This window comes from Leptomonas pyrrhocoris (genome assembly GCF_001293395.1).
Source record: "Leptomonas pyrrhocoris isolate H10 chromosome Unknown, whole genome shotgun sequence".
NCBI classification, from domain to species: domain Eukaryota; phylum Euglenozoa; class Kinetoplastea; order Trypanosomatida; family Trypanosomatidae; genus Leptomonas; species Leptomonas pyrrhocoris.
Genome location: NW_015438358.1, coordinates 2,016,074 through 2,041,771, shown reverse-complemented (window position 1 = coordinate 2,041,771; position 25,698 = coordinate 2,016,074). Strand labels below are relative to the sequence as shown.

The window sequence follows — 25,698 nt, the reverse complement described above, 5'->3', positions numbered from 1 at the left end:
TGGCTTCACACTTCCTGTCTGGGAAGGGGGGGGGGGGGGGTAGGGGTTCCTCGACAAACACGCTTCTTTCCAGCTTGCTTCGCGCTGATGAGTTTCGGAGCAGCAGACCGCTGAATTGTTGTGTTCACGTGAGTGTTTCATGAAAGAGGGGAGAGGTGGTTGATGGACGTCTTCTACGTTTTCTTCTTCTGGTTCTCTTCCTTTCATCGATCAGTGGTGAAAAGCAAAAGGCTGGTGCCCCATAACGATCACAGCAGCGACCGAAGTTGTGGACATTGAAAAGATATATTTCCCTCTCTTCTCCGATCACCTTCCTCTATTTTGATTATCATATTTCGTATCTTGTGTCGGCTGCACCAACGTCGACAAACACCACAATTCGATCTTCCTTGTACGCATCGCTTTACACCGCACTAAACAGAGAACGAAGGCTACCAAGAGAGAATCAAAAGCGGAGGTGAGTTCTCCTGAGAGTGGGGAACAGGGTTGTTATTATTATCTTTTTTTCCCCACGGTCACGTACGGATCAAAGTAATAATAATACTGATTTATCAGGCATCTCGTACCAAACACTTCGCCACGTTTATTGCGCTCTCTGTCTGCATGCCTCCAGCATGACTGTAGGATAATCCACGTCGACGTTTTCTCTGATAAAAATAGTAATTCTCCGTCTAATTGCAAGGATCTTTTCATCTTGATTTTGTGCTTGCGTAGCACAAGCAAGATTTCATTAGTAGTCGACTACAAAGGAAAAAAAAAACGAGAGGAGGGAAGCATGGCGCTCAACTTTTCAAAAGCCTCGACCCAATTTGTGCGCAACTTAGTCGAGCTCGGTGTGTGCGAGAACACCGACTGCCTCAATGCGTATCATCCGCCGGCGGGAGCACAAAACAGGAGCGTAGGCACGGCGCAGCGCCTTCAGTCGCTTTCCGCCGCTGCTGCCGCTCCCTCGACACGGCCGGTGATTCCGATCGACGTTCCTCGTTGGGTTCACGCCCTCGACAGCGACGACTTCCCCATGACGGAAGTGTGCCATCAGCTGAGCAGCTCGGACTTTCAGGTACGCCAGCCCCTCGAGCGTTTCATCGACGAGCTCTTCACAAACGTCTCGCGGCGCTACTCCGTGCAGCTTGAGACACTGGTGCGTGCGCTGCGTCTGCTGGAGCGGGTGCAAATGACGAACATCCGCCTGCACCAGCAGGTTCTTCTTTCCCAGTCTAGCCTCCTCAGCAGTCACAGCAGCAACGTTGGCAGCTTCGGCAGCGGAGGCAACTCCCTCAGCGGAGCGGGCGTTGGCTCGACGACGGCGACGCTGCAGCTGCGTAATGAAGGGACAACGCAAGGGAACACTCTGGTGCTCTCTGCAGGGTTGCCCTCGGCTTCCGCCGGCATCGCCTCTTCTGCGATCCCCTGCTCGCCTTCCTGTCGTCCCCGCAGCGGTAATGTCGGCGGCTTCTGTGGCACTCATCTGCATTCCTTCGCGCACGGGTCGCTCTTTGACGGCAGCTCGGTCTCCTCCGGAACCGTCGGCCCACTAACAGACATGGAGCAGCTCAGCTACGGCAGATGCAGCGGCGGTGATGCCACGCAGGCGTTCGTGCTCGCGAGTTGGTGCCTGCCGACAACGCCGCCGTGCGAGTCACCTGTGCCGAACGCAGTAGACCTCCCTTTTCTGATGAGCCGCCTGCACCTCTGCGCGGCGTGCGCCGGCTCGCGAGTGTTTACGCTTCAGTACTACAACGTGCACCTCCTTCTCGCGGCGTGCCTCGCACTGAGCATCAGCATCAACGAGATCGGAGTGATGGAGGGCATGACGGAGGATGCGCTGATGCACCACGTGGCGGAGATGAGCCACTGCACCGACCTGCCCCTCCAAGTCGCTGCGCGGGTGGTGTGTGAGACACTGGAGGGGGAGCTGTGCGTGTTTAACAGCGAAGTGGACGCACTCATTCATCGCCTCAACGTCGTCGAAACGTGTGTTTTCGCCACGGACAGCGCCTGAGTGAAAACAAGCCTGCAAAACGCGGACACGGAGGTCAGCATGTAAGCAAGCAGAAGCGTTTTGGTCTCCGGCGTGTTCTGCTTCAGCACAGCTGACACACCCAAACACACACACACAGATATATACATATATACATTGACATGTTCGTACGCTTTCCAACACTCGATCTACGGAAATTCCTGCTTTTACCTGTTTTTAAGTTTTCTCCCTCCTGTGAGTGATGCTGTTCAACCCTTTTTTCTTTAAGGATAATCTTCGTTTATCTGCTACGTGGAGATGACTCTTTCACGGTGTCTTTTCCTCTCTTTTTCCCCTCCGTTTGCGTCTCTTTTTAAAAGCTCCCGACTAAGCAGTTGAAGCAAACTGGTCATTCAGCTTGTGAAGACGCCGTCACGCGCTCGATTTGTGCGCTTCTCTTCTACGCAGGTCTCTTTCTTTCTTCTTTTTTTTCCCGATTTCTTTCCTTTACGTGAACGGCAAGAATCACTTCACAGCGCATGTGTTGTATCAACTTTTTTTCTCTCTCTCCCTTGGACTCGTTTATTTTTGCCTGCGTAGGTGCAGGTTTCATGCAGAAACACACAGTACACTAACGAAAAGAAAAAGGTAGAAGACCGACGATGCGGTGTGTGTGTGTGTGCGGAGTCGTTTGAGTAGAGGATAAGACGGCGGCGCCAGATTCATGACGATGATGCATCGAGGATCAACTAAGAAGAAACTTCGTGCTAGTTTTAAGGAACGAGGACTGATAAAGTAAAAGCGACACCTCTCTCTTTTTGTTTCCCCGAACATGAAGATGTTTACTTTTTGAATTTCCCCTTTGCTCGTTGATGATGTGCGTCTCAGCACAATTCTACCCTTCTCTTTCTTGTTCTTTACCCTCCTTGTTTACGGTATTGATGCACTGAGCAGCTTTTCAACTTACCCCGCCAAGTTATGCAACATCCGAGTGGAAATAAGACCTGTTTCATTACGTAGACTTAAATAGGGAAAAATATGAACTCAAACATGATCCACGTGCGTGTGGTGCGAGCCACGACGTCTTTCCTCGCGCTCCGACCAGGTGCTTTTCGCCGGTGGTGGTGGCCCCAGGTGGAGCCTTACACTTCTCGTCCTACCCTCGGGAGTGCGTACCGCACGCTTCACAGCCGTACCGCTTCGTCATCACCGTCTGCTGCACCTCCGCGCTTTAACGATCCCATCAGCATCGATGCGTCACAGCACTCTGCCGCCGCTGCTGCCGGCGAGCCACCAGGCGCCTCCGCTTCCACCTCATTTACCGCTGTCAGCAACGCACCACCGCCTCCTCGGCGGCTTCTCTTCCTGCCGGCTGCCGACTCCTTCGCTCAGTCGCGCGTAAAAAACTATCTACAACGCATCCTCGCCACTCCCGCTCCGGAGGGCACAATGGCGGCTTCTTCAACAGGTAAGAGCAGCAAGACCGGCGCAACCACAAACAGCTTCAGCTTTGCCGACGTCGTTCCCCGTAAGCTTTCCGCAGAAGAAAAAGAGTTGTACACGACGATTGCGGAGCCAAGCCACGCGTGGACCTCATCGTTTGAGTTACCGGTGGACGTCTTTGTCAGCGACCGTCTCACGCGCCGATACATTACGGCAACTGGTGTGGCCGTAGAGCCGAAGACGTCCATCATCGCGGCCTGCATGCACGCAGAGCGCTGCCTTGACGCCCTGCGCATCCCTCTCTTCACCTCGCAACAGCGACAGCACCAGCGTGTGCTGCAGGCGCAGGCGGAAGGCCGCACCTCCGCGGAGGTGTCCGACGTGCCACACGAGTTGTCGCGGGTGGTGCTGCCGCCGCCAGTGTGCCTGCCATCCGGCGCGAGTGCGCAAACGACACAGCGACTCGCCTCTTACCAGCCGAGGCGTGAGCGGAACGCGCACCCCACCGCAAGGGGGTCCTCTTCTGCTGGCTCGGGATTCGACACATCCGCGGAGAGCAAAGGCGCGGACAACGGGACGAGTGGCGGTCACAGTCGTCCTCCACATCAACGGAGGAATACGAAGAAACCACGAAGGCGCTTCGATAGCTACGTGACTCGCTACGGCGGCGACCCTTTTGTGCGTACCGCACTCAACGAGCTCGCCGCCTTGCAGTCGACACTGTTCGCGCACAACCGCCCTAACGACGGAGATGACGATGTCGTGGATGACGAGCAAGAGTTGGACTCGATTCGCATCACCGCCGAGGAGGTGGCCATCCTCCAGCCGGAGTTGCTCCCACGTGAGCGCACGCCAGGTGCGGTCCCGGGGCACGATGAGCGTACCAAGCCAATGCAAACGACGGTTACGACACAAGCGCACCCTGTCACGCGGGAGACGGAGTTGTACCAATACTCACACAAAAGTCGCATTGCGAAGATCGATGAGACTGAGGACGGCCTGTACGATTTGGTGGACGGCTTTGACGGGGAATGGGCTATGGAGCCGGATGTGCCGGGGCCGTGGTGTCTACGCGACGCGGGCGCTGTTGCGCGCGTCGACAAGTACGTGCAGCGGGTCAGCGGCCACTCCTTCAAGGATTCGGTGCAAGTGCACTTCACCGAGGAAGACACATTCCAGTTCCTTCAGGACAAGTCCCGCTACGGGGTGGAGCAGAAGCGGTGGTACACGGCCTCGCTGGACCTAAGCGAGATTGGCGTCCGCGCCGTCGGCAAGGGTACGACGCAGGCGGTGGCCTTCGACCTGTGTGCGATGCACGCGGAGCGGCTGTTGCAGTGGTTCGGGCGGCCCCTTTACACCAACCCACACGCGCAGGCGTTGTACTACGACGCGTGTCTCAAGTGGGGCCGTCACATGGCTGCCGCGCCTATCGACCCGTCGACCGTGAACGTGCTGAGCGCGAAGCTGCCAAAAGCGATGAAGGAGTGGTTCCGCAGCAGGAAGATGCGCGTTCGTGGCTCGGAAATGAACGTGATGGAGAAGCTGCTGTTACTCAACCGGACCGTTGTGCACGCCTACCGCAAGCACTTGTTAGAGGCGGATATCTTCGCTACGGACAAGTACACGGAGCTCTTCTCCCTGGTCGAGCCATGCGTCCGCTCCTTCATGGTTGCCATGCAACACCCTTTTGAGAGTGCGTACTTCAGCCTCGTCTACCAGAAGGACTCGCAGTACCGCACAACGATTTACCTACCGCTTCCCGACCGCTACGGCGCACGCGGCGGCTACGCGATCGCCTCCACGCCCCAAAACGGCATCAAACTCGCTGCGTTGAGCGCAGTGGACGTGCTGTGCGCGCTAGATGTGATCCCGCCGGTGTGCATGGCGCAGCCACGGTGGCAGCGTCTGATGGAGCTGCGAGAGTCGTTTGGGTTGTTGCTGCCGCCGTCCTACGTGCACCAGCGACTCATGGAAAACGCAGCGACGGACGCGGCGCGGGCCGCCGTCGGTCCGCCGCCACCGCCGCCGCACCCCCTCCTTCGTTCGCCTCCGGGATACCGGGAAACGCTGGGGCTGACGACCGTCATTGCGCGACATGAAGATGTGTGGCGGATTATGCTATTGGATGCTGACATCTTCGATGTTGTTCCGGGCACCGCAGAACTTAAGAAATCCTCCAGGAACCACGGGGGTTTCGATTACGCGGTATTGCCCCTTGATTTTTTTCGAGAAGCGGTTTCCTACCTGTTTCATTGGAACGTAAGGGTGGGCGAGGAGCACCGTCACATGTTTAATTACACCGGTGCCCAGCGCTACCTACATTTCCGCAAGACCAGTGCAAACAACTTTTGGATGGAGTTGCCGTTGGATGAGGCCATTTATGGGAAGCGTATCGCGATGGGGCGGTGCCTCACTCGGAGAGGGGCGGAGCGTATGATGTGCATCCACGCCTTGCGCATTCTCCGCACACTGAAGTTAGCGCCGTGGGACCTGCTCGGCACTGCGAAGCTGGCATGCGTCATGTACGACGCTAACCTGCAAAAAGCTGATAAGCGAGTTCGACAGTGGAAGTGGCTGTGCGCTGCGGTGCTCGACGGACGCGCTGATGAGGAAGGTGAGCAGTTAAACCTCTCCATCCCCGAAGCAGAGATTACGATGGATGTGGTGACAAACAACGGCGGGCAGCTTTCCAGCGATGCGACAGTAAACGAAACCACTATGTTGATTGACATGAAGCACGTTCTTTCTCCCCACCCGGTGATGTCTCGTGAGCTTGCCGTGGGCACCTTTGGTTAGCATCCGTCTCTTTCCTTTCTCGTTTCTTGTGTGTGCGTATTGTTTTCCTTTATGAAAAGACAGCGCTGCCGACGGTGTCTTATTCGCTGCAGATGCGTGGCAAACGGATAGCGTTGATTCATGCGTAGTAAACTGAACCTTGCGCACTTACTTCATCGGAAGCTAATTGGTGAATGCCACGCATACATTTACTCATTTCATTTGTTTCTCGTAAGGCCTTCTGCCGCAGCGAAGTCATGTAACATGGGGCGCGTATTCAATATCAAGCAATACCTTCTTCTTATGACGCTCCGCTCCTTATGTCGTTTTGTGGCTCACTATTTCTCTGGCCCCTCTAACCTCGCCCTTCTGTTGCTCTTGTGACATCTGCTATCAACTCCCAACGCGTGCGCATCTCCTCTGCCCCCGACCTCCTCCCCCATTAACCGCCTGCAGACTTACTTGGCACTTTGATTACGTTTCAAATGGACTACCCCAAGAAGACCCAGGCGGCGCCCGCGGAGGGCCAGACGGTGCGTCTGACGATCACGTCGCGCAACGCCAAGGCCGTGGAGTCTGTGACGTCGCAGCTGCTGACCCGCGCCCGTGACGAGAAGGTGACGATCCACGGCCCCGTGCGTCTGCCGACGCGCACGCTGAAGATCACGACGCGTAAGACGCCTTGCGGTAACGGTACGAACACGTGGGACACCTTCGAGATGAAGATCTACAAGCGCATCATCGACCTGCACGCGCCGACGGAGCAGGTGAAGCGCATCACGAGCTTCACGATGGAGCCCGGAGTTGATGTGTCCATCACGATCCTCGACCGCTAAGCCTGTGTGCGCGTGGACTCGAACACGCCTGTGCGCGTGTGCGGAGGCCTCTCGCTCCACTTTGTTTCGACTTCTCTTTTGACTACACCATTCCTCCACTAGGACGCTGCGTGCTCGTGCGTGTCCGTGCCCGGACATGCGGCGCTCCTAGCGTTGTCACTCTGCCAAGACTGATTTGTGATTTTCCTCATTTTCTACCCAAATAGCCCCCTCCCCGAGAAAGACGAGAGAGTCGTGCGCTGCTCGTTGGACGTGCGTGCAGACTCCCAGAACTCCACCCTCCGTTCTCCGACGAAGGTTCGGTGAACCCGACAGTATGGTTTACGAGGTGTCGCTTTAGGCGTTGAGAAGCTCTTCTTCGCAGCTTTCCATTGACTCTGTCGTGAAGGAAGGAGGCGAGGAAGAAAGGAGCTGGAGCACGATGGGAAGGGGCGGCTTTAGCGAATACGCTTGTAATTACCCCCCCCCTCTTTTCCTTCTGTTCTTTATCTGTTGTACGTCTCCTTGCTCCTCCGCTCCAGGCCGACAGACGGACACCCGCACCCGCGTGCGCCGCACCTGCGACTACACCGTGGCAGCGAAGTTCTTGTGAACGGCGAGCCCCTTTTTTTTTCTCTCTCGCCGACAGACGCGCACTTCCTGCTCTTTCCTCCGCCTCTTTTCCTCCGCCTTTGTTTCTCTGTTTGTGTTGTTCTACAACGCGCACGTGTGCGCCGTACCGCGCCATACACGTCGTCTCATTCGCACACGAAACAGTTTTTTTGTGTCTTATTTTTCGAAAGCGAAAACGTGCCCTTCGATAGGTGCCCGCCGTCGCACGGTCTCTTTCGTTGTGCGTGTGTGTGTTGTCACGCATCTGCACCGGGCTGCGGCGCTCGTCTCTGCGGAACGCAGTGCGGCAGCGTCGTGTCGGAGGCACATCGAGAAAAGAAGCAGGAAGAAGCTGGAGGGGATCGTCAAGCTTTAGAAAAGAAAAAAAGAAACGTATTTCCTGTTTCGTCCGGCGAGGCGTTCACCAGGTCCATCAACAAGACCCGGACGGAAGGTTCCGCAGCGGACGCACACGCCCCGATTCCACCTCGCCAAGAAGAAACGGAACCAACGGCAACAAGAATGGACAAAAAGCTCGCGTTGTCTCAACTGCGACAGTCCCGCTTCGTGTACGAGCGTGGGCTCGTCCGCCAAGACGCGGAGCGACGCACAAAGCTGCACAGGTTTCTAGATCAGCACAAACACGCCAGTCAATGGTCCGCGTCGGTGGCGGCGCTGGAGGACGCGGTGCGCCACGGTGTCTCCCCGAATGACGCCGCTGTGTGCCGGGCGATGCAGCAGTGCGGCCAAGCGGGTCAGCTGAAGGCGGCGAAGCGCCTATACACAGACCTGTATCGGCGCATCGGTCGCCCACGCCCTTTGGCAGCGCACGTCGCGTTCATGTCCGCCTGTGCAGATGCCGGGGACTTCGATGAGGCTCACCGGCAACTCTGCGCGCTGCGCAGCCGTGACGTGGCGCTGCACGCTAAAAGCGCGAGCCACAAGCCCGTCGTGAACGATGACGTGACAACGGAATACCTGCGGGCGGCGCTGTGTGCGTCGCTCGTTCGCGGAGGCGAGAACAGCGGTGGCGCCTCGAGGGGTGACAGCGCGAGTGTGCGTATTCCTGTCGGAGAGGCAGCGGTGGGTGCGTCCGCGGCGTCCGCGGCGGGTGAGCGTTTCACTCCGAAGGAATCGGACCGTGGGCCTGCGGAGGAGCACACGACCGGTGCAGATGGCGGCGGTAGGAGGAGTGACGCTAGCCGGCGCGACAGCGCCTGGAGCGGCGACCATACCGTAGCGTCGGCTGCACCGTGGCAAGTCGCGTTGGAGAGCTTCCTCGCTCTCCGGAAAGATACGCAGGTTTTCCGGCCCAGCAACGAACTTACCCCCCTTCTGCTCGAGCACGCAACCCAGCTGGCCTGCGTCGGGCGGCAATGGAAGCTGTGCCTTGCGATCCTTCGCGGGGCAGAGGCGGAGCAGGCGCTGATCCCGCCAGAGGCCTACGATGCCGCCATCCGCGCCTGCTTTCAAGCGCAAAGACACAGCGATGTGGTGCAGCTCATGGAGCAGCTCATGGCCACCCGAGTCGCACCGGATGAACGCAGCGTGCGCCTTGCCCTTATCTCGTCCGAGGAGATCTCCGCGGTAGAGCGTCAAAGCCAGCCGATAGCGTCCTCCCCGTCTCCAAATTCTTCCTCTTCACCCGCAGTGGGGGGCTCGTCGGGCGGATGGTCGATGGCCCTCACGCTCTTTCACGCTCTTGAACGAAATGGGCTTCCGCTGTACCAGCAGAGCTACGAGGCGCCGCTTCGGGCCTGCGCGAACGCGGGCAAGTGGAAGGAGGCGTTTCAAATGCTGGACGCGATGCGGCGGGATCGCCGGCCGGTGTCGCCGCCCGTCTACGCCCAAGCACTCGCTGCGCGTGTGGAGGCGACCACCTCGTGGACGGAGCTGCGACGTCTGCTTCGCGTGTCGGCGTTGACGGATGAAGCGAGCACGAGTGTCGTGCTCTACCTGGCTGCGCTGCGTGCCTGCATGCGCCAGGGCGATTGGAAGCACTTCGCGGAGCTGAACCGCGAGATGCGCGACCGCGACATACCCGAGACGTTCGACAAGATGCGCTTGCTAATCGAGGCGGCGTATCTGCAGGAGAAGTACCACAGCGTGCTGATGCGCTTCGCACGTTTTGAAAACATCACGCAGTACGAGCGACGTCGTGTCGTGAAGGACCAGCTGGTGCGGCTGTACACCGAGGACTTCGAGCTGCCGCCGCCTCTGCTGGAGATGGTGCTGGATTCTTATGCGAAAGTCAAAGACTACAAGGACCCGATGGTGGAGGCGGCCTACCAGGCCGCGCTGCGGCATAAGGAGCGCCTGAGTGGTGCTCAAAGTCTGCCCGGGGATCACACAGCTCCTGAGGAATGGATGTTCTCGCAGGCTGCACGAGAGACTCGTACGCCACCTCAGTTCCATTAGTTCGTCTTCCCGCCTTCTGTCGCCCCCCAAAAAGAAAGCTGCGTAGTTGCTCGCGAATGCTCGTGATGATATGCTCTCGGGCAGTACCATTTTTTCACAGTTTCCTTTTAAAAAGAAGAACATGGCCCCTAAGCCTCGATGGCTAGTTTCTATTAACCGCTTTTACCCGAAGATACGCTTCATCACATACTTAATAAACCTGCCAGTTTCCCACAAAGAAGTTCGTTCCTTCTTAATTCAAAGGAGTCGCTGAGACTCTCAAAGCTGACGCAGCCCCTCCAAGATAAGTAGGAATCGAACAGTGCACCCGCACGCAAGACAACTCACCTCAAGCTCGCAGACACGTCGACTCTTTTTGTGTTTATCGCGACGAAGCTTCACAGCTCCTCAAACGCTTCTCCTTGCGGAGGAAGTGCTGTGTTTCTTTATCTAGAACAGGCCTGTGCGCATCAACGGTATCCATAAGAGAAGAAGAAACTGCCGTATGTCGTGTATGACTTCGCTTTCCTCCTCGATGCATTTTTCAATCACTATTTCTCTGGCCCCTCTAACCTCGCCCTTCTGTTGCTCTTGTGACATCTGCTATCAACTCCCAACGCGTGCGCATCTCCTCTGCCCCCGACCTCCTCCCCCATTAACCGCCTGCAGACTTACTTGGCACTTTGATTACGTTTCAAATGGACTACCCCAAGAAGACCCAGGCGGCGCCCGCGGAGGGCCAGACGGTGCGTCTGACGATCACGTCGCGCAACGCCAAGGCCGTGGAGTCTGTGACGTCGCAGCTGCTGACCCGCGCCCGTGACGAGAAGGTGACGATCCACGGCCCCGTGCGTCTGCCGACGCGCACGCTGAAGATCACGACGCGTAAGACGCCTTGCGGTAACGGTACGAACACGTGGGACACCTTCGAGATGAAGATCTACAAGCGCATCATCGACCTGCACGCGCCGACGGAGCAGGTGAAGCGCATCACGAGCTTCACGATGGAGCCCGGAGTTGATGTGTCCATCACGATCCTCGACCGCTAAGCCTGTGTGCGCGTGGACTCGAACACGCCTGTGCGCGTGTGCGGAGGCCTCTCGCTCCACTTTGTTTCGACTTCTCTTTTGACTACACCATTCCTCCACTAGGACGCTGCGTGCTCGTGCGTGTCCGTGCCCGGACATGCGGCGCTCCTAGCGTTGTCACTCTGCCAAGACTGATTTGTGATTTTCCTCATTTTCTACCCAAATAGCCCCCTCCCCGAGAAAGACGAGAGAGTCGTGCGCTGCTCGTTGGACGTGCGTGCAGACTCCCAGAACTCCACCCACTAGCTTTGATCATACGGAATACCTTTTTGTAGGAAGGACGTCTACCCTCTTTGGCTAGCGCCGCTGTGAGCTCCTACGTCATTGCACGTTGCTGAACGTCAACAGTAAGTTCATGCATTTAATACGCGAGTTCTTTCGCGCTGCGATGCCCTTCAACTGTGCCAAACTCGTAATCGATGTGCTGTGTTTTTACCCTTCCTTGTTTCTCTTGTCTTTCTGCTATTCGTGTTGTCCGCCGCCGCCGAAGGAAACCTTTTCGCTGAGTTTGCGTTTAGAAGCTTCTACTACACATATATTTCATATCCCATTCCAGTTGGAAGTGCAGAAAACGGAGGCCCTCCACACAGCACGTTTTCCTCTTGAATTTGGTTTCTAAGAGCGCAGAGATTTGCGCTTTGCGTGTGCGCAATGCGTCAACCATCACCACCCCGACTGGAGGTGCTGGGGAAGCACTTCACCGGAAGTGTGGAGCACAAGGGATCCAAAGAGGCACACACAACCAGAGCAGCAGATGCAGCAGCCTTCGCTCGTGACCCCAAGAAATCGGTTCGCGCGGTAGGCACCAGCGTACCCACCAACAAGAAAGCTACAACGAGTTCAACGGAGGCAACCACGTCAACGGTGCAGCCGTCACCGACACAACAAACAGCGCCTCAGTCGCCGTCACGACATCAGCAAGCGCATGGAAGTACGACGGAGAAAGCAAAGCGGCCAGCCACCGCAGTGGCACGAAGCAGTAACAGCAACAACGCTATCGAACTGTCGCTTGTGCGCAATCTAAAACAACAAATTGCGTGTTTGGATGCGCAGCTGCGTGTGGTTAAGCAGCAGCAAGACGCCGCAACTCGCTCGCATGCGCGCAAGGCACATCCAGCGGAGGGAGAAGTGGTTGGCACACACACCGAGGACGCCTTGTTTGCGGAGAGTGTTGAGCGACGCCTCAAAGGCGTGGCGTTGCCGCTGCCGCATAGAGAGCGGGTGCACCACGTTGATGTGGCCGCAGAGGGACACGCAAACAACGCCTGCTACTTTGAGATCAACCGCTTGCGAAGCATTCCCGAACCGTACCAGCTGGAGCGCAGTGCGCTACAGCACAACGTCGAGTCGCTGACCAAAGACATCGAGGGCCTGCAGAGCCTTGTCTTTGACGTTGGTCGGCAGCGTGACGCTATGGCCGCCGAGATCGTGCAATTTCGCTCGGCGCTGCGGGAAGAGCAGGCGGAACACGAGGCAATGGCCGCGGAGTGTGCGACGATGCTGCGGCTCGTAGAGTCGGAGCGGGCACTGCGCTGCGCTGCCGAGAACGACGCCGGCGCTCATGCACAAGGGCGCGCGTTGAATGGCAGACCGGGCGGCGCTGACCTGGCTGTGGTGGACGCGGTCAGCCAACGCGACTACTACAAGCTGCAAAGCGATCGCATGAAAGCTTCTGCGGCGCGCGAAAAGGCGCGTGCGGACTCGCTCGCCGCGGCGCTGCTGCAGGAACGCGGACGCTCCTCTGCCCAGGAGAAGCAGCTGTGCGGCGCACTGGACCGCATTGCGCTGATGGAGACGCGAGAGCACCAACTCGCCGTGTACTACGCGAGTCTCAGCTCTCGCTTTGTGACGGTGTCGGCGATGCTGCGGCACGTGCTGGACGTTGTACCGGAGGACCTTCTGCACGAACGGCGTGTGCCGTCGCCGGATCGCGCCGTCCTCACCGGGGAGGCAGCAGGTGCGGGAGAGGAGGTGACGCTGGGCGAGGTGCGGGAGACATTGGCGGCCTGGCAGGAGGAGGCGTTGTCGAACGCTGCTCAGCTGACGGAGTCGGCAACGGCGGCGAAAACAACACCAAACGTGGACTGGAGTGAAGCAGAGAAAGCGACGGCGCATGCACTTGCACTCAAGCCGGAGAACGAGGGTGACCACCGACCTGAAACCGCTGCTGCAACGCTTCGCCCAACGTCCGCCATAGAGGACGAAACAGCACCTGCTGCAGCTATTAAGGAAGAGGATTCCAAACTCCTTTCGATGACATCAGCGCCGGATGTGGTTGCCGTTCCCACCGTGTCGCCCATTACTCGAGCGGGTGAAGAAGCAGCGGATGTTTCAAAGTCGGCGCAGGCGATTGCCAAGGAGCCGTTCGGCTTCCCTCAACACGAGGCGGATCCCGTTACACCATCCCCGGTGGACGGTGCCCTCGGGGTTTCTGCGCAGCAAAACGATTCCGCACAGCCATCAGGGCCCTTTGCTTTGCCACCACCACCACAATCGTCGCTGGACGGCAAAGACGAGATGGCGAGCGCGGGAGCCGGAGAACTTGCCACAGCCGTCACGGAGGCAGGCTCTACGGTGGCTCCACGGATGCCTGCCGTGGCGGATCCGCATGCGGCAGCGAAGCCGAGTGCGGCCGATCCAAATCCACCGGCTGAGGAAGCGGAAGGGACTAGAGAGAAGGAAGAGGCCCAGCAAGAGGAAACGGCGGCGCTGCCACCACCACTGCAGCCTTCTTTGCTATTGGAGGAGAAGGAGGCAGCTGCAACAGAGACTCCTCCGCCGAAGGAAGACGGGGCAGCAGCAGCAGCACCATCGTCGTCACTCGCCGGTATTGACGAAACGAGTAATTCATCCACGCTCGGGGATGAGGTGGAAGTCAGCGAGTCGTTTTCCGCTGCACCACCGAATGACGCACCCACTGGCGGTGAGAGGACCGTAACTCCGTCCAAGCCGCCGGCTTTCTCTCTTCGCGTCGATGACAAAGAGGCGGAGAGCGCAGAGGAGCATCAGGCGAAATCAGAGGCGAATACAGCTCCTGTACCAACTGACGATGCAGCGCCGCAACCACCGCCACCACCGCCGCCTGCTGCTACTGCTGTTCCGCCTCCCCCGCTCGTGGCGGTCGTACCATCCCTTCCCACCTTCACGGTTTCATCACCGCCGCCCCCTGCTCATTCGGTGGCCGTCTCCGTCCCTCCCCCTCCCCCTCCTGGCAGTGCAGCTGTGCCGCTGCCACCAGGTGCGGTGTCGCTGCCGGAGATGCCGTCGTCCACCCTTCCGGCCCCCCCACCACCACCAAGTGCGGTGGTTCCGACGTGTGCTCCTCCTGCTGCTCCTGCTCCGCCGACGCTGGAGCAGCAGCTCTCCCAACTGGATGCCCGCATTGAGGCGCAGAACGCGGCGCTTACCGAGCTGGTTCAGCGACACACAGAGTCAGCTTAGCGACGTTGGACATCGGCAGAGAAAAAGAAGAGGCGTACCTCACTCTCCAGCAACGTATTTTTCATGTGCACTGCCCCCTCCCCCCCTTTTTGTTTCACTCTACACGTAGAACTGCATAGACCTCTCGAGCTTATTAAAGCGACCGTAATGCCAATGCGACAGTAGAAGAAAAAAACCCCTCTAGTGTGGCAAGAAGAACGGTTACTAAACGAGTGATTAAGGCCTCCCTCTTTTTTGTTGGTGTTGCGCTTGCGTCGAGCAAGCTGTCTTAAAGAAAAAAGAAGATCCAAGAGCACACACGACGAACCATTTCTTTTGCATGTGGTGGCTACACCGCCATGCTTTCCAACTCTACTGTCACTCCAGCTCCAACAAGTATCCATCTTGGTGACTCTTCCTCCCCCTCTCTGCGCCTCTCTCTCTTTCTCTCTTTCTAGGAGAACGTGACTTGGACAAATACGCACTCTCTTCTCGTTTCTCCTTTTTCTCGTTTCCTGTTTTCAAATAAAAAAGGTTCTTTATGCTGCGATCGCGCGCATCTTTCGTCGTCCACGTTCAGCGCCCGTTGTTTGCTTCTGTAAAACGTTTTTTGTTGTCTCTTCTGCAGCTGCTCGACTTCACGTTGCTTGCCCATTTATCGAAGAAGCTGCTTTCATTTTCGCTAGTGCCGTTTCTGTGTGTGTACTTGGCGCATGTTTTACAATGGACCGCCGCCCACTGCTGTCCAGCAATCGAGAGTCGGCACGGCAACCACCACCGCCCCAGCCGCTCCTCCCGCCCTCGCAGGTCGACAACTCCCTCGTAGTCTTCGAGGATGATGTAGGCGACGCGGGCAACGGCGCCGGCGCCAGCAGCGAAGCACGTACGTCCATTTTTGACAGTCTATCTTTTGCCGCGTGGAGCGACAGCACGGTGCCGGCGACACGCGGAGGTAGCTCCACTTCCCACCTCGTGGCCGCGATCCTGCGACCCTTCCAGCGACTACACTTTTGGTGCTGCAGAGGCGGGCGCTGTTGCTGCAACTGTCTTCGTCGCTCCGACTCCCTTTCTGCGTCGGAGTTTTATGAAAACGGCAACGATGTATTCACTGGCGGCGCCAACGATCTCGTGGCGGCAGACGCACTGCGGGGGTCGGGGGTGTCGCAGGGGTCCCACCGCAGCAAAGGAGGAACACCGACGACGATGCCACACCGAGGTGGCGGCGACGACGACGGGAGGAGTGCCAGTGGGAGTCGCCAACACCGGCAATACGCACCGCCCCGTTCCCGTTCGTACGAGGCCGCGCTCGGGTCGGCTGCAGCGCCGGCATCCACGTCACCTCCGGAGCAGACCAATCTGGCGCAGGATGCTGCGGACGCACAAATCGCGGACTCCATCACGGAGAGCTCCCTTGCCGGCTCCAGCACACCACCGTCGTCGGTTGCGTTTGGCCGTGTGGCGACCACACCGGGGGAGCAGCTCGTGATGCAGCGAGGCGTACTGATGCGCATGACACAAGATGGCACGTGCATCCGTGTGGAGGACCCGGCTGGTTTCTACGGAAGTCAGCAGGGCGGCCGTGCCCAGCGGCACTCCCCGCGAACGTTGAATCCAGAGGGGGAACGGGCGGGTTTGCCAACGACACCTGCTGTGGCAGGGCAGACGTTGCGACTAGAGCAGTCCGGTGTGTCGGCCGTTGACAACAGGCACGATCCAGAAAGCAGCAATGCCGTAGAAGGCGCTCTCAGCGCGTACGCCGTAGCTATGGCCATGGACGCACTGGAAACTTCACGCCAGCCTCTCCGTACGCTGGAACAACTCTCGTCGATGTTAAGCGGCCTCGCGCCGTACCTCCCGCTTCGCGTGGAAACGGAGTTAGACCTTAACAGTTCTTCAGCGCTCCCTGCGGAAAGAGCTTCATCGTCGTTGGGTACTGGCTCTCCGACCACATCAGCAGCCCCTGTTGTGCCTCTATGTGTGCACGTACTCGGCCCCGTGCAGTCGTGTCCCACCGCCGCCGCCCTGCGTATTCTGGAAGATGTCCTGCTGGAGGATTGCGACCACAACAAGATGTGCATCACTGCGCTGCACTGCGCCGATCTGGACATGCGCGGCATCACCCTCGGCATGGAGGAAAGGCCCAACCTGGCTGGACGGCAAGATAACATCGTGGAGGCGGAGGAGGGCCGGCTGCGAGTTCAGAGCAACGCCTTTTTGGACTTGCTCGTGTCGCCGACAGCAGCAGACACGCGGACGTTCACACAGCGGACCATGCTCGGCGATCACGCGAACAATTCTGCCGTCACCGATCTCACTGCGGCAGTGGCATCCACGCACATCCTCACCTTTCTCAAGAACTTTGTCACGGGACGTGGATCGCCGCTGGCGACGTTTCATTTCACACGCTGTTTTGTGGTTCCGCATGACATGGGCAGATTCGTCCCCCTTCCCCTCCGCGCCGTCCGCCGTCTACGCTACGAGCAATGCTCCCTGACGCCGGCGCACATCGATGCATTGCTGACGCTCGCCCGCCACCAGGATGGTGAGAAACACGACGGCGCACGCGGATCAGCGAGGCGAAGTGTTGCCTTTGGCGTGCTGGAGGAGTTGCAGCTGAGCGGGCCTCTCACCTCCGAGTGTATTTCCGAATTGCTGGACTACATCGAAGAGCAGCAACTCTCCGTCACGGAAGGCAGTAGCACTCCGGTAGCCCTGCATCAACTTATTTTGCCGAACGCGCTGGTGCGGGCGGCGAAGGAGCACCCATTTGTTCAGGCGAACTACCAGCGCATCAGTGTGGTGAGCGCGTACTAGACGAGGGCTAACCACGCAACTAGCACATCTTTTAGCCGTTTTTTTTCCTTCATGCCGATGCCACACTTTTTCAATTTAGATCAGCATCCATGTTGGCTGTTCGTTTGTCTCTGTCTCCGTTACACTACCAGTTGTAATGGAGAAATGATCACCAAAAGGGTGCACCGGGGTTTTTTTTTTCATGTCTGGCGCTCTAATCGTTATATGTATCTTTCCCGGCTGGAGCGTTCCCCTGCACGCCAAAACGCCGCCTCTTTGCTTGGCTGCTCTACTCACCATCCGCGCCATCTTCCAAAGCTAACTATACAACTGCTTTTCCTTTCTTTGGTTGCTGTTTCGATGAAACCGATTTGCGCCAACTAGCACGTTATTTTTTTCTATTCGCCTTTCGTTGCACTCCTTCGAAATTGTAGGCATTCCTCCACCGTTGCTTGGAAATGCTCCTCGCGTACGTGCGTTTGTGTTCTGTTGTATTGACCTCTTTATTTCTCCGCTCCTTTATTGCTGGTTTTTTTTTTCCACAACTCCCCAATAATAAGTAATTAAAAGAAAAACAAGCTAGCTTTGTCAGTAGCTGTGTGTGTGTGTGTGCGGGTGTCCTGCAAACGCTATTGCTGCAGTTTGTATGCGCTTCTTCTTTTAAAAAAAGATCTTTCTCCCTTCCCGTTTCTCTTGCCATATAGTCTCCTTTCCTCCATCTACGATCTCCCCCCACCTAAACAACAACAACAAAAAACCGGCAGTGCTGTTTTTTGGAAACACATCGCTTCCTCGAGTCGTTCTTCCTCTCTCTTTTTCCTTCTTCTGCTTTCATAGTTCCGCGTTCTTACTTGCCGAACGGCATCGAGCTGAACCCCAAATACATACCCTACGACGAAACGGTTGACCTCTTCCTTTCCTTTTGTAGAAGATCGAAAAGCACCTCTTAGTAAAGAACGGGAAAAATACCCTTCTTATTCCATCCAACAGAGTCCACACCCACGCTATACAACCACACCGCTAGAATCATGTTCTTCGCCGGAGGCACCTTTGGTCATGAGAGTGAAGCGCGGGAGGCCAACAAGCGCCAAACTGGCCGTCGACATCAACCACAAGACATGGCACTGTCGCCCACCGGAAACGTCCCCGCCGGTCCCGTAGCGAGTGAAGATACGAGCCGTCACATGAACGACCAAAAGCAGATGTCTGCGGGTCCGTCCTTTATGGACCGGATGTACGCCCACGACGCCTCGGCCGGCCAGCAGCCGCACGCGGCCCGCCGACAAAAAGCGGGTCCGAGGGACAACTTGAACATCTTCTCCTGGCAGGAGGCTGACAAAGCTCAGGTGTCCCCGCAGCAGGCGGGTCGTGGCCCTCGGGAGGCTCGCAGTACCGACGCTACAATGGCGGTGCCGACGGCTGAGGATCGCCGGGCGCAGGAGTCGAAGAAGTTCGAGACGCACAGCGCGAGCACCTTCCTGAAGTTTAGTGATACGCCGGTGAAAGGCCAGCAGGCACCAACCCCCAATGCGACCCGTCGTGCATCAGGGTCGGCGCAGCAGGGAGGTGGCATGATGGGGGAGCTCATGCGCGACCAGCCGCAGCGGCCGCACGGCAAGCGCATCCAGGCGGAGCAGCAAAGAACGGCGAAGCAGACGGGGGCGGGCGGCGAGGTGTCGGGTGTGGCTGGATTCCCTGGCATGGGCCAAAACAGTGCCCCGCGTCCGGGGCCGCAGTCGAACCGGAAGCAGGCCCCGTCGAACGTCTTTCCCCCGTCGTTGCCGCCGTGGGCTCAGCACGACGATGCGGAGGCGGATCGCAAAGGGGCTCCGCCGCCGGCGTCTGCGCAGCGGCAACCGGCCTACCGACTGGACGGCGACGACTACGAGTCCCGCCACTACGACGAGGGCGATGTGGCCGGCGCCAATCAGGTGCCGCCGCGCCGCATGCAGGAGATCGAGATGTACGACGACGATGAGGACAACTACGCCCCGGTGCCTCAGCAACAGCAGCGGCAGCAGCCAGGGGGTGGTCGCCCGCAGCCGAAGTGGTTGGACGTGCCGGAGGAGGGCGCTGGCCGTCAGGGAGGCGCTCCAGCTGTTTCGCAGCACCGGTACGGCTTCAACCCGGAGCATCAGGAATTTTACGACGACGGCGAGGAGGAGCCCGGTCGTCACGTGCACTAGTAGAGGCGGGAAGCGCGCGGTATCTCGCGCACTCGCATGGGAGACTTTCGTTATCCTTTTTCTTTTGAGTTGGAGGGCGGAAAGAACAGAAAGCCAAAAAGCGGCCTTCAAAAAGGCGATTAGACTGAACATAAACGACGTGGGTGGCGGCAATAGAGAAAACACATCGACCACATGCGTACACTTCCATTTGTTCGTTGCTGCCCCTACCACCCTCATGGATTGTTTTTTTTCCTATTTTTTATTTACTTGTATTCTTCGAAAGTTACTACACTACAAGGAGCACTTACAAGAATTTAATCTTCTTCTCCACGTAAGGGTTACTATAGCGAGAAAGGGTTGGAGCTTATCTGCTATCCGGATTTAGACTATACAGAAATACATATATTTTTCTTTTCTTTTTAGAAGGACGAGTGAAAGATACTGTGTCCTCTTTTTGTTTTCCCACGCGCTAATTTCCTTCGTCGATGTATATGTATTTTATTACTATTAAGTGAAAGGTAAAGCAACAGCGCCAAGTACACGTGCTCGTCGAACAAGGATGAAGCTAGGTATGTCGGGTTTGACTTCAAAAGAAGTACGTGCGGTGAAGCTACGTGCACGCGAGGGAGCCAGGATTTTCTTTTCTGTGAATTCTCTCAGGTGACTTAAGATGCATGCAAGGCTCCGCCCTCCTTTTATTTATTTGTTTACAGCTGCTGCATCGGCATGTATACCCGCATGCACTGATTGCAACCGCGACGTGTTCTTTTGATTTTTTTTTTTTTTGTAGGCTGCATAGAAACAGCACTTTTTGTTTTGCTCGCGCTTTAAAGGAGCTGTCTTGTCCTTCCTCTACGATCTCGAATCACATGCCTTCTTCCTTTTCATCGTCGCTCTCCCGCTTATCACAATGATCTATCTATCTATCTATATATATATATATATATCGGTACGGTGTCGCCTCTGCCAATCACAGGCCAGTACACAATTGCACCCCCAAGTACATCAGCACTGCTTTTCTTGTTGGTCTGCTTGGGGTTTTTTTTTTCGAAGGTCGAAGCACGGATTTGTTCACATACTATCGGAACGCACCGGATACGCACAGTTAATAACCACGCCGGCGATTCTACCCTTAGGTCGAGCCCTTTTACCTCTGCTTTCACCACAGACATTCACCAAAGAATTCGATTTGTTTCTCAAATAATAACGATCTGCAACTTCTTTGTCCTTGGATCTCACCTGCGTCGAAGTTCGTGTTCCTGCAAAGCGCGCATCTCACAACGCTTCATACAATATCTTCCATAGAATTATACCACGTATTTGCTTTCGCCGCTCTGCGTGGTCCTTCACAGGCACATATGAGATGAAGAGAGCAAAATGCGCCTCGGCATTGCTTTCCCCTTCGGCGTGGTGGCGCCATCGGTCGCCGTTACCACTGCTCGCACCCACGGCCTCGCGCTCTGATGCGGGGGCACGAGTCGTGCGGTGCGCATACGTCCCTGTTCATTCCTTCACGAAGAAGAATCAGCTGCGACGCCCGCGCGGCGTCACTGCGGTAGGAAACGACTTTTTTGGGCGGTGTTTGGCTCCACGTAGTGAACCGGTGCGTGGCGTATCGACCCCGGCGTTGGCATCGACAGGCACAGACGCCTCGGCAGCTGATCACACTGCGGCTGAAGCTGCCTTCGAGGCCGCCATGTTCGGCACCTTTTCTCGCCATTCTGTAGAGCAGCACGTCAGCGAGGGGGCGGATGGCGTCGCGAGTTCGACGGGCGAGACAAGCGATCGTTCCCCTGCGACTTCGCCGACGTCACGTAAATTGCCGGAAGCCTCGGCGTCTTTCGGTGCTGCAAAGCCGATGGAGGCAGCGCCTGCTGCCGACGAGCACAACGGGAGAGGTACTTCGACTTCTTCTGCTGTAAGTGCTTTTCGCGAGGAGACGCCGGTAGGCGGTGGAGCGGATAAACGAGGGGCTTTGCCGCCGTTATCCACAACGCACCTATTGCAGCCGCCTGCGCCGCAGAAACACTCCGCTTCGACATCTTCTGAGGAGGCGTTTGAGCGGGCACTGTACGGTGACCTTTTCAAGGTCGGCGACTCCCCAGACAAAAGCGCGAAAAACACAGCTGCGGTGGCAACAGGGGTGAGAGCACTGAAACCCCAACAGGAGCCCTCGGAAGCGGAAGAGGGGGTTAAACAGGCTGAAGACGACAAAGAGGTACGGGGAGGGAGTGAGAAATCACCGCAGTCACCGCCAAATGACGCCGCTGCAGCGGAGGCAGCATTCGAAAAGGCTCTCTACGGGCTTGATGGGCCGACGGCAATCTCCACGCTCGAAAACGGATCGAGGCCATCTGCTGCTTCTCCGCTTGACGATTGCGCGGAAGGTGATGTGGCATCGTTTGACCCAGCAGCTACGCACGTTTCTGGGACGCTAAAGACGGTGCACGCATCGATCTCACTCCCTGCGCGGGATACGCATCGTGGCAAACATACCGAGGCAGCAACAGCGGACAACAGCGGCGTCTCGGACGCGGAGCTGGACACAGAGGATCTGTTGGACGGTGAGGAGGACGAGCAGCTTTTTGAGGCGGATGCACCCGAGCCAGCGTCGGCGTTTCACCCGCCAGAGAACACGGCAATGCGCACCGTCGTGGGGCAAGACGATGCGCGTGCAGCTGAAGATGCAACACCAGCAGACAAAAAGGCTGTGATGAACGAAGAAAGTGCGATGGAGCCGCTTCTTCCGCCGCCCCTTCCGACAGTGTCCATGATCTGCCCGTTAAACCTTAACGGCGACGACGACGCGGTTGCAGAGGACGGGAACGCCATGCAGGATGCCCTCTTTGGTGTGGCAGATCATCACACCAGCGTGGTGACTCACCTGGACCCTGCGGACCGAGTGGAGTCCTGCATGCCGCTACTGGACCGTGCGAGCAAACTGGAGCTATTCTACGAGAGTGGCTGGCTGATGCCCCTCCAAGAGCAGGAAAACGAGTGGATTAAACGGGTGAGTGGTGACCGTGGTGCACCGACTTCGGCGGCAGATAGGAGGGAAAGTTCCTCTTCAGATTCTGCGGAAACGCTCGCAGCGGAGACACCGCCGCTTCCTCGATATTTTTCGCAATCCTTACCTGGTTCGACTCCTCTTCTTCCTCCTCCCACGCACCGCGAGGTTGTTGGTCGCAGCAAAGTTCTGCGGTGCCTTGTCTATCGACTGCTGCGAGCACCGCATCTCTGGTGGGACCAAGTGCAAGAGCTGGTGTGGATGGCGGTCAAGGAGGCAATGGCGAGACAAGAAGAGAGAAAATCGAATCCACACGATGTAACCCTCGTCAATGCATCGTCGATGGACGTCTTGCCTTCTCACAAGTCTGGCCTCGCTGAGGAAACGTATCACAGCGGCGTACCGCTGTGCCAGGTGATGTCGGAGCAGCTGATGCGGTCGTCCATGACCAACATTTTCGGCACTAGACCGCTAAACGTGCACTTCTTCAGCGCTGCCCTCTGCCACGAAATTGTGGAGATGTACCGCGGCACGCTGCGTGCCACCGCCGTTGCCTCCTCTTTTTCCGCTGCACCGTCGGCCTCGTCGTCGTCGACCTTCACGGGTCCCGCGGCGGCGTGGAGGGCCTTTGTGCTCACGCACCGACGAGACCAGTCGCGGGTGTGCGGACCGCATGTGCGGCCCTTCAGCTATGGCGAGGTCCGTCCCACCATCACCGCGGCGGAGTTGGCGCCGCTTCGTTACTGCGGTGCAGCTGCGTCGCTGGCGGCATCGCTCGGTGGCGATGCAGGTCAGGACGCGACATACTCCGGCGTTAGAGGCAGCCGCAACGCTCTCTGGCCTTCTTTGGAAACGCAGATCAACGAGGACGAAGGCGCTGCCGCGGCGAAGGAGGGTCACTCGTGGCTGGAGATGAACGAAAAGGAACAGAATGCGTTCTTGTTTGGGGAAGGGAGTGCGCAGCTGTCGTCGCTGGTGCGATCTTCGGACGGCATCTTTGTCGTCTACGGCCAGGATGGTGTTACCTTCGAAGAGGAGGACAAGCTCATTGCGGCAGAGGAGGCGTTGCGGAAAGCTGCAGAGCAAGAAGAAGAACGTCTCCAACAATTGCAGCAAGACGGCGTTGTCGCGGCTTCTGTGCCGCGCCTCTCTCCGCTGGAGCGAGCGCGCGCGGAGGAAATGGCGCGTGTGCGACTCTATGATGTGGACCGAGTGGTGCTGGAGCTGACCAGTACCGAGGGTCGCTGCGATGCGCCGGGTGCAGCAAGCAGTCGCGATGACCATGATGAGCGCGGCTCAGGGGTGTTCTCCGCGTCTACCGTCGCGTCTTATCTGTCCAGTGTGGCGTTTCCCTCCATTGAGTCGTCTTCACTGCCGACGTGTGGCCGAGGCCGCGGTCGGGGCGGACGATCGCCTCGGCGGTCCAAGGTATCCTCGCCTTTTCAGCTGCAATTGCAGAACAAAGAGGATGTGCAGCTGGCAGCGCTGTGGCAGCGCTTCTTGAGTGCGTCGACGGGGGACCTCGTTGAGAATCTCCTGCACGTGCAGCGCCACGCAACGGAGCTGGTCCGCGCTGCAACGACGGAGGTGGCGCTGCAGAAAGCGTTTTGGTTGCTCTTTCACTCTCGCGATGAGGTGCGGGCGGTAACGCATCCGCGGCGCACATACGAGACGGTGTGGAACCTGCACGAGCAGCTCGTCGAATTGCTGGCGTTCACGCCAGACGGCGACCACACCGGCAATGTTGTACCGAATATGAAGCAGAAAGCGGAGATGGCGCCGCGCCCCGCTTTTGATCGTCTTGCCCTCTCCAGCCAGGTCAGTTACACTTGCTTTGGATGCGCTCACGTGCCGTTACACCGCAGTTGCCAAGCTCCTGCTACCACGCCTGCCCTTCCCCGTCCACTTCACCAACCCTTCGAGCTGTACGAGGCGCTAGTGGAGAGCACGTGCGCTTCAGCAGGAGCGAGGGCACAGGTGAAAGAAACGGGCTCTCAATGTGACAGCGCTGCTCTGCCGCTGTCGGACGCGTATACGTCACTGCTCCCGCTGCAACAGTTTGCTGTTGGTTGGTGCTTTCCTCAAAATGCATCGGAAGAAGCAGAGATGGCGCGCCGAACGGCGGCGAATTTGGCTGAGCACGACCCAGCAACGCAGGATGCGTTCGAAGCCGCGACGTCAGCGTCGGTGGCAGCGCTGCGCTCCCACAGCAGGCGCAGTGCATCGATAGCGCGGTGGGTAGGTGACGCGCAAGAGCACATGCGTGTGACGCTGATGGCGCAGGCGGCGGCGATGCAGCGCTTGATGGCCGCACAGCAACGACGGCGTGGACGACCTCCCGCAACGGAGAAGGACGCGCATGAGGAAGCGGTGGAAGGCGAAGAAGTAAACGAGGACAACATCAGTGAAGCTTTACTCGACGTACCAGATGCAGGAGCCTCCGTAATGGGATCGACGGCGGCGGCAGCGCCGCTGGAACCCACCCGTATTAGAATGGAGGAGAAGGAGGAGGCGAAATGCACCCAATCCATGCAGCAGCAGATCCGTGATGCCTTGGGGGCGAGCATCTATAGCTGTTGCTGCTCTCTCCGTGCGACTGGAATGCTGCCGCCGCTGTCTACGCCTGGTGACATCATGCCGCTCTTCACACCAGCTCAGGAGGCAACAATCCAGCAAGCCGTCAACACGATCGTGGCGAGTCTGCACTGCCGGCTAGAAGAGACTCTTGGAGAAACTGCCGTGACGCACGCGGCGAACACCACAGATGAAGAGCCCACCGATGCGGTACTGGAAGGAGGACAGAGTGCGGGGGTGAGTGTCGGAGCAGAGGAGGCGACTCCGGCGCCTCTCCGAAAACGAGGCCGCGGAGGTAAGCGTCACGCAGCCGAAGACGGCAAGGCGATGGAAGTAGCGATGACTCCCCTCACACCCGTTGAGTCTTCAACAACAACAAAGAAACGACCTCGCACGAAGCAACGGCAGACGAGTTATGTTGCTGCGGAGCCGTCTCTGAAGCCCAGGCGTGGCCGTCCGCCCCGCGTGATGAACTCCGATGGCACCTACACGAAGGCCTCGTATGTTCACTCCGCTGCCTACCTGGAACGGAAACAGAGGAAAGCGCACGAAAAATCCTTCTTCTCGCAGTAGGGTGGCGGCGGTTTTCAGGGCCGCAAGAAGAATGTCTACTCACGTGCGAAAGGGAGAACACGAAGCTACAAGG

General features: G+C 57.7%; 9 protein-coding genes across 11 annotated transcripts; all 9 read left to right on the top strand.

Moving 5' to 3' along the window:
* Positions 1–420: 420 nt before the first annotated feature.
* Positions 421–2,002, top strand: ABB37_01730 (hypothetical protein; the record flags this gene model as incomplete). The annotated part of the gene is made up of 1 exon (XM_015798342.1): positions 421–2,002. Exon 1 carries the CDS (start codon positions 776–778, stop codon positions 2,000–2,002), a length of 1,227 nt encoding a protein of 408 aa, XP_015663862.1. The 5' UTR covers positions 421–775.
* Positions 2,003–2,913: 911 nt separating this feature from the next.
* On the top strand, positions 2,914–6,199 carry ABB37_01729 (hypothetical protein; the record flags this gene model as incomplete). 2 transcript variants are annotated; one of them, XM_015798341.1, is made up of 1 exon in its annotated part: positions 2,914–6,199. In XM_015798341.1, the coding sequence occupies exon 1, from the start codon at positions 2,999–3,001 to the stop codon at positions 6,197–6,199; it is 3,201 nt and encodes a 1,066-aa protein (XP_015663861.1). In that variant the 5' UTR covers positions 2,914–2,998. The 2 variants fall into 2 exon arrangements, with proteins under 2 accessions (XP_015663861.1, XP_015663860.1); XM_015798340.1 differs by having other exon boundaries at positions 2,962–6,199.
* Positions 6,200–6,633: 434 nt separating this feature from the next.
* On the top strand, positions 6,634–7,214 carry ABB37_01728 (putative Ribosomal protein s20). The gene has a single exon (XM_015798339.1). The coding sequence runs from the start codon at positions 6,664–6,666 to the stop codon at positions 7,012–7,014; it is 351 nt and encodes a 116-aa protein (XP_015663859.1). The 5' UTR covers positions 6,634–6,663; the 3' UTR covers positions 7,015–7,214.
* A 555-nt stretch (positions 7,215–7,769) lies between these two features.
* Positions 7,770–10,023, top strand: ABB37_01727 (hypothetical protein; the record flags this gene model as incomplete). The annotated part of the gene is made up of 1 exon (XM_015798338.1): positions 7,770–10,023. Exon 1 carries the CDS (start codon positions 8,128–8,130, stop codon positions 10,021–10,023), a length of 1,896 nt encoding a protein of 631 aa, XP_015663858.1. The 5' UTR covers positions 7,770–8,127.
* Positions 10,024–10,670: 647 nt separating this feature from the next.
* ABB37_01726 (putative Ribosomal protein s20) lies at positions 10,671–11,051 on the top strand (the record flags this gene model as incomplete). Its single annotated transcript, XM_015798337.1, has 1 exon — positions 10,671–11,051. The coding sequence occupies exon 1, from the start codon at positions 10,701–10,703 to the stop codon at positions 11,049–11,051; it is 351 nt and encodes a 116-aa protein (XP_015663857.1). The 5' UTR covers positions 10,671–10,700.
* A 528-nt stretch (positions 11,052–11,579) lies between these two features.
* On the top strand, positions 11,580–14,531 carry ABB37_01725 (hypothetical protein; the record flags this gene model as incomplete). Its single annotated transcript, XM_015798336.1, has 1 exon — positions 11,580–14,531. Exon 1 carries the CDS (start codon positions 11,742–11,744, stop codon positions 14,529–14,531), a length of 2,790 nt encoding a protein of 929 aa, XP_015663856.1. The 5' UTR covers positions 11,580–11,741.
* A 436-nt stretch (positions 14,532–14,967) lies between these two features.
* On the top strand, positions 14,968–17,324 carry ABB37_01724 (hypothetical protein; the record flags this gene model as incomplete). The annotated part of the gene is made up of 1 exon (XM_015798335.1): positions 14,968–17,324. Exon 1 carries the CDS (start codon positions 15,234–15,236, stop codon positions 17,322–17,324), a length of 2,091 nt encoding a protein of 696 aa, XP_015663855.1. The 5' UTR covers positions 14,968–15,233.
* Positions 17,325–18,066: 742 nt separating this feature from the next.
* ABB37_01723 (hypothetical protein) lies at positions 18,067–19,489 on the top strand (the record flags this gene model as incomplete). Of its 2 annotated transcripts, none has more annotated exons than XM_015798334.1 (1): positions 18,067–19,489. In XM_015798334.1, the coding sequence occupies exon 1, from the start codon at positions 18,332–18,334 to the stop codon at positions 19,487–19,489; it is 1,158 nt and encodes a 385-aa protein (XP_015663854.1). In that variant the 5' UTR covers positions 18,067–18,331. The 2 variants fall into 2 exon arrangements, with proteins under 2 accessions (XP_015663854.1, XP_015663853.1); XM_015798333.1 differs by having other exon boundaries at positions 18,140–19,489.
* A 1,678-nt stretch (positions 19,490–21,167) lies between these two features.
* Positions 21,168–25,625, top strand: ABB37_01722 (hypothetical protein; the record flags this gene model as incomplete). The annotated part of the gene is made up of 1 exon (XM_015798332.1): positions 21,168–25,625. The coding sequence occupies one exon, from the start codon at positions 21,168–21,170 to the stop codon at positions 25,623–25,625; it is 4,458 nt and encodes a 1,485-aa protein (XP_015663852.1).
* Between the last annotated feature and the right edge of the window lie 73 nt (positions 25,626–25,698).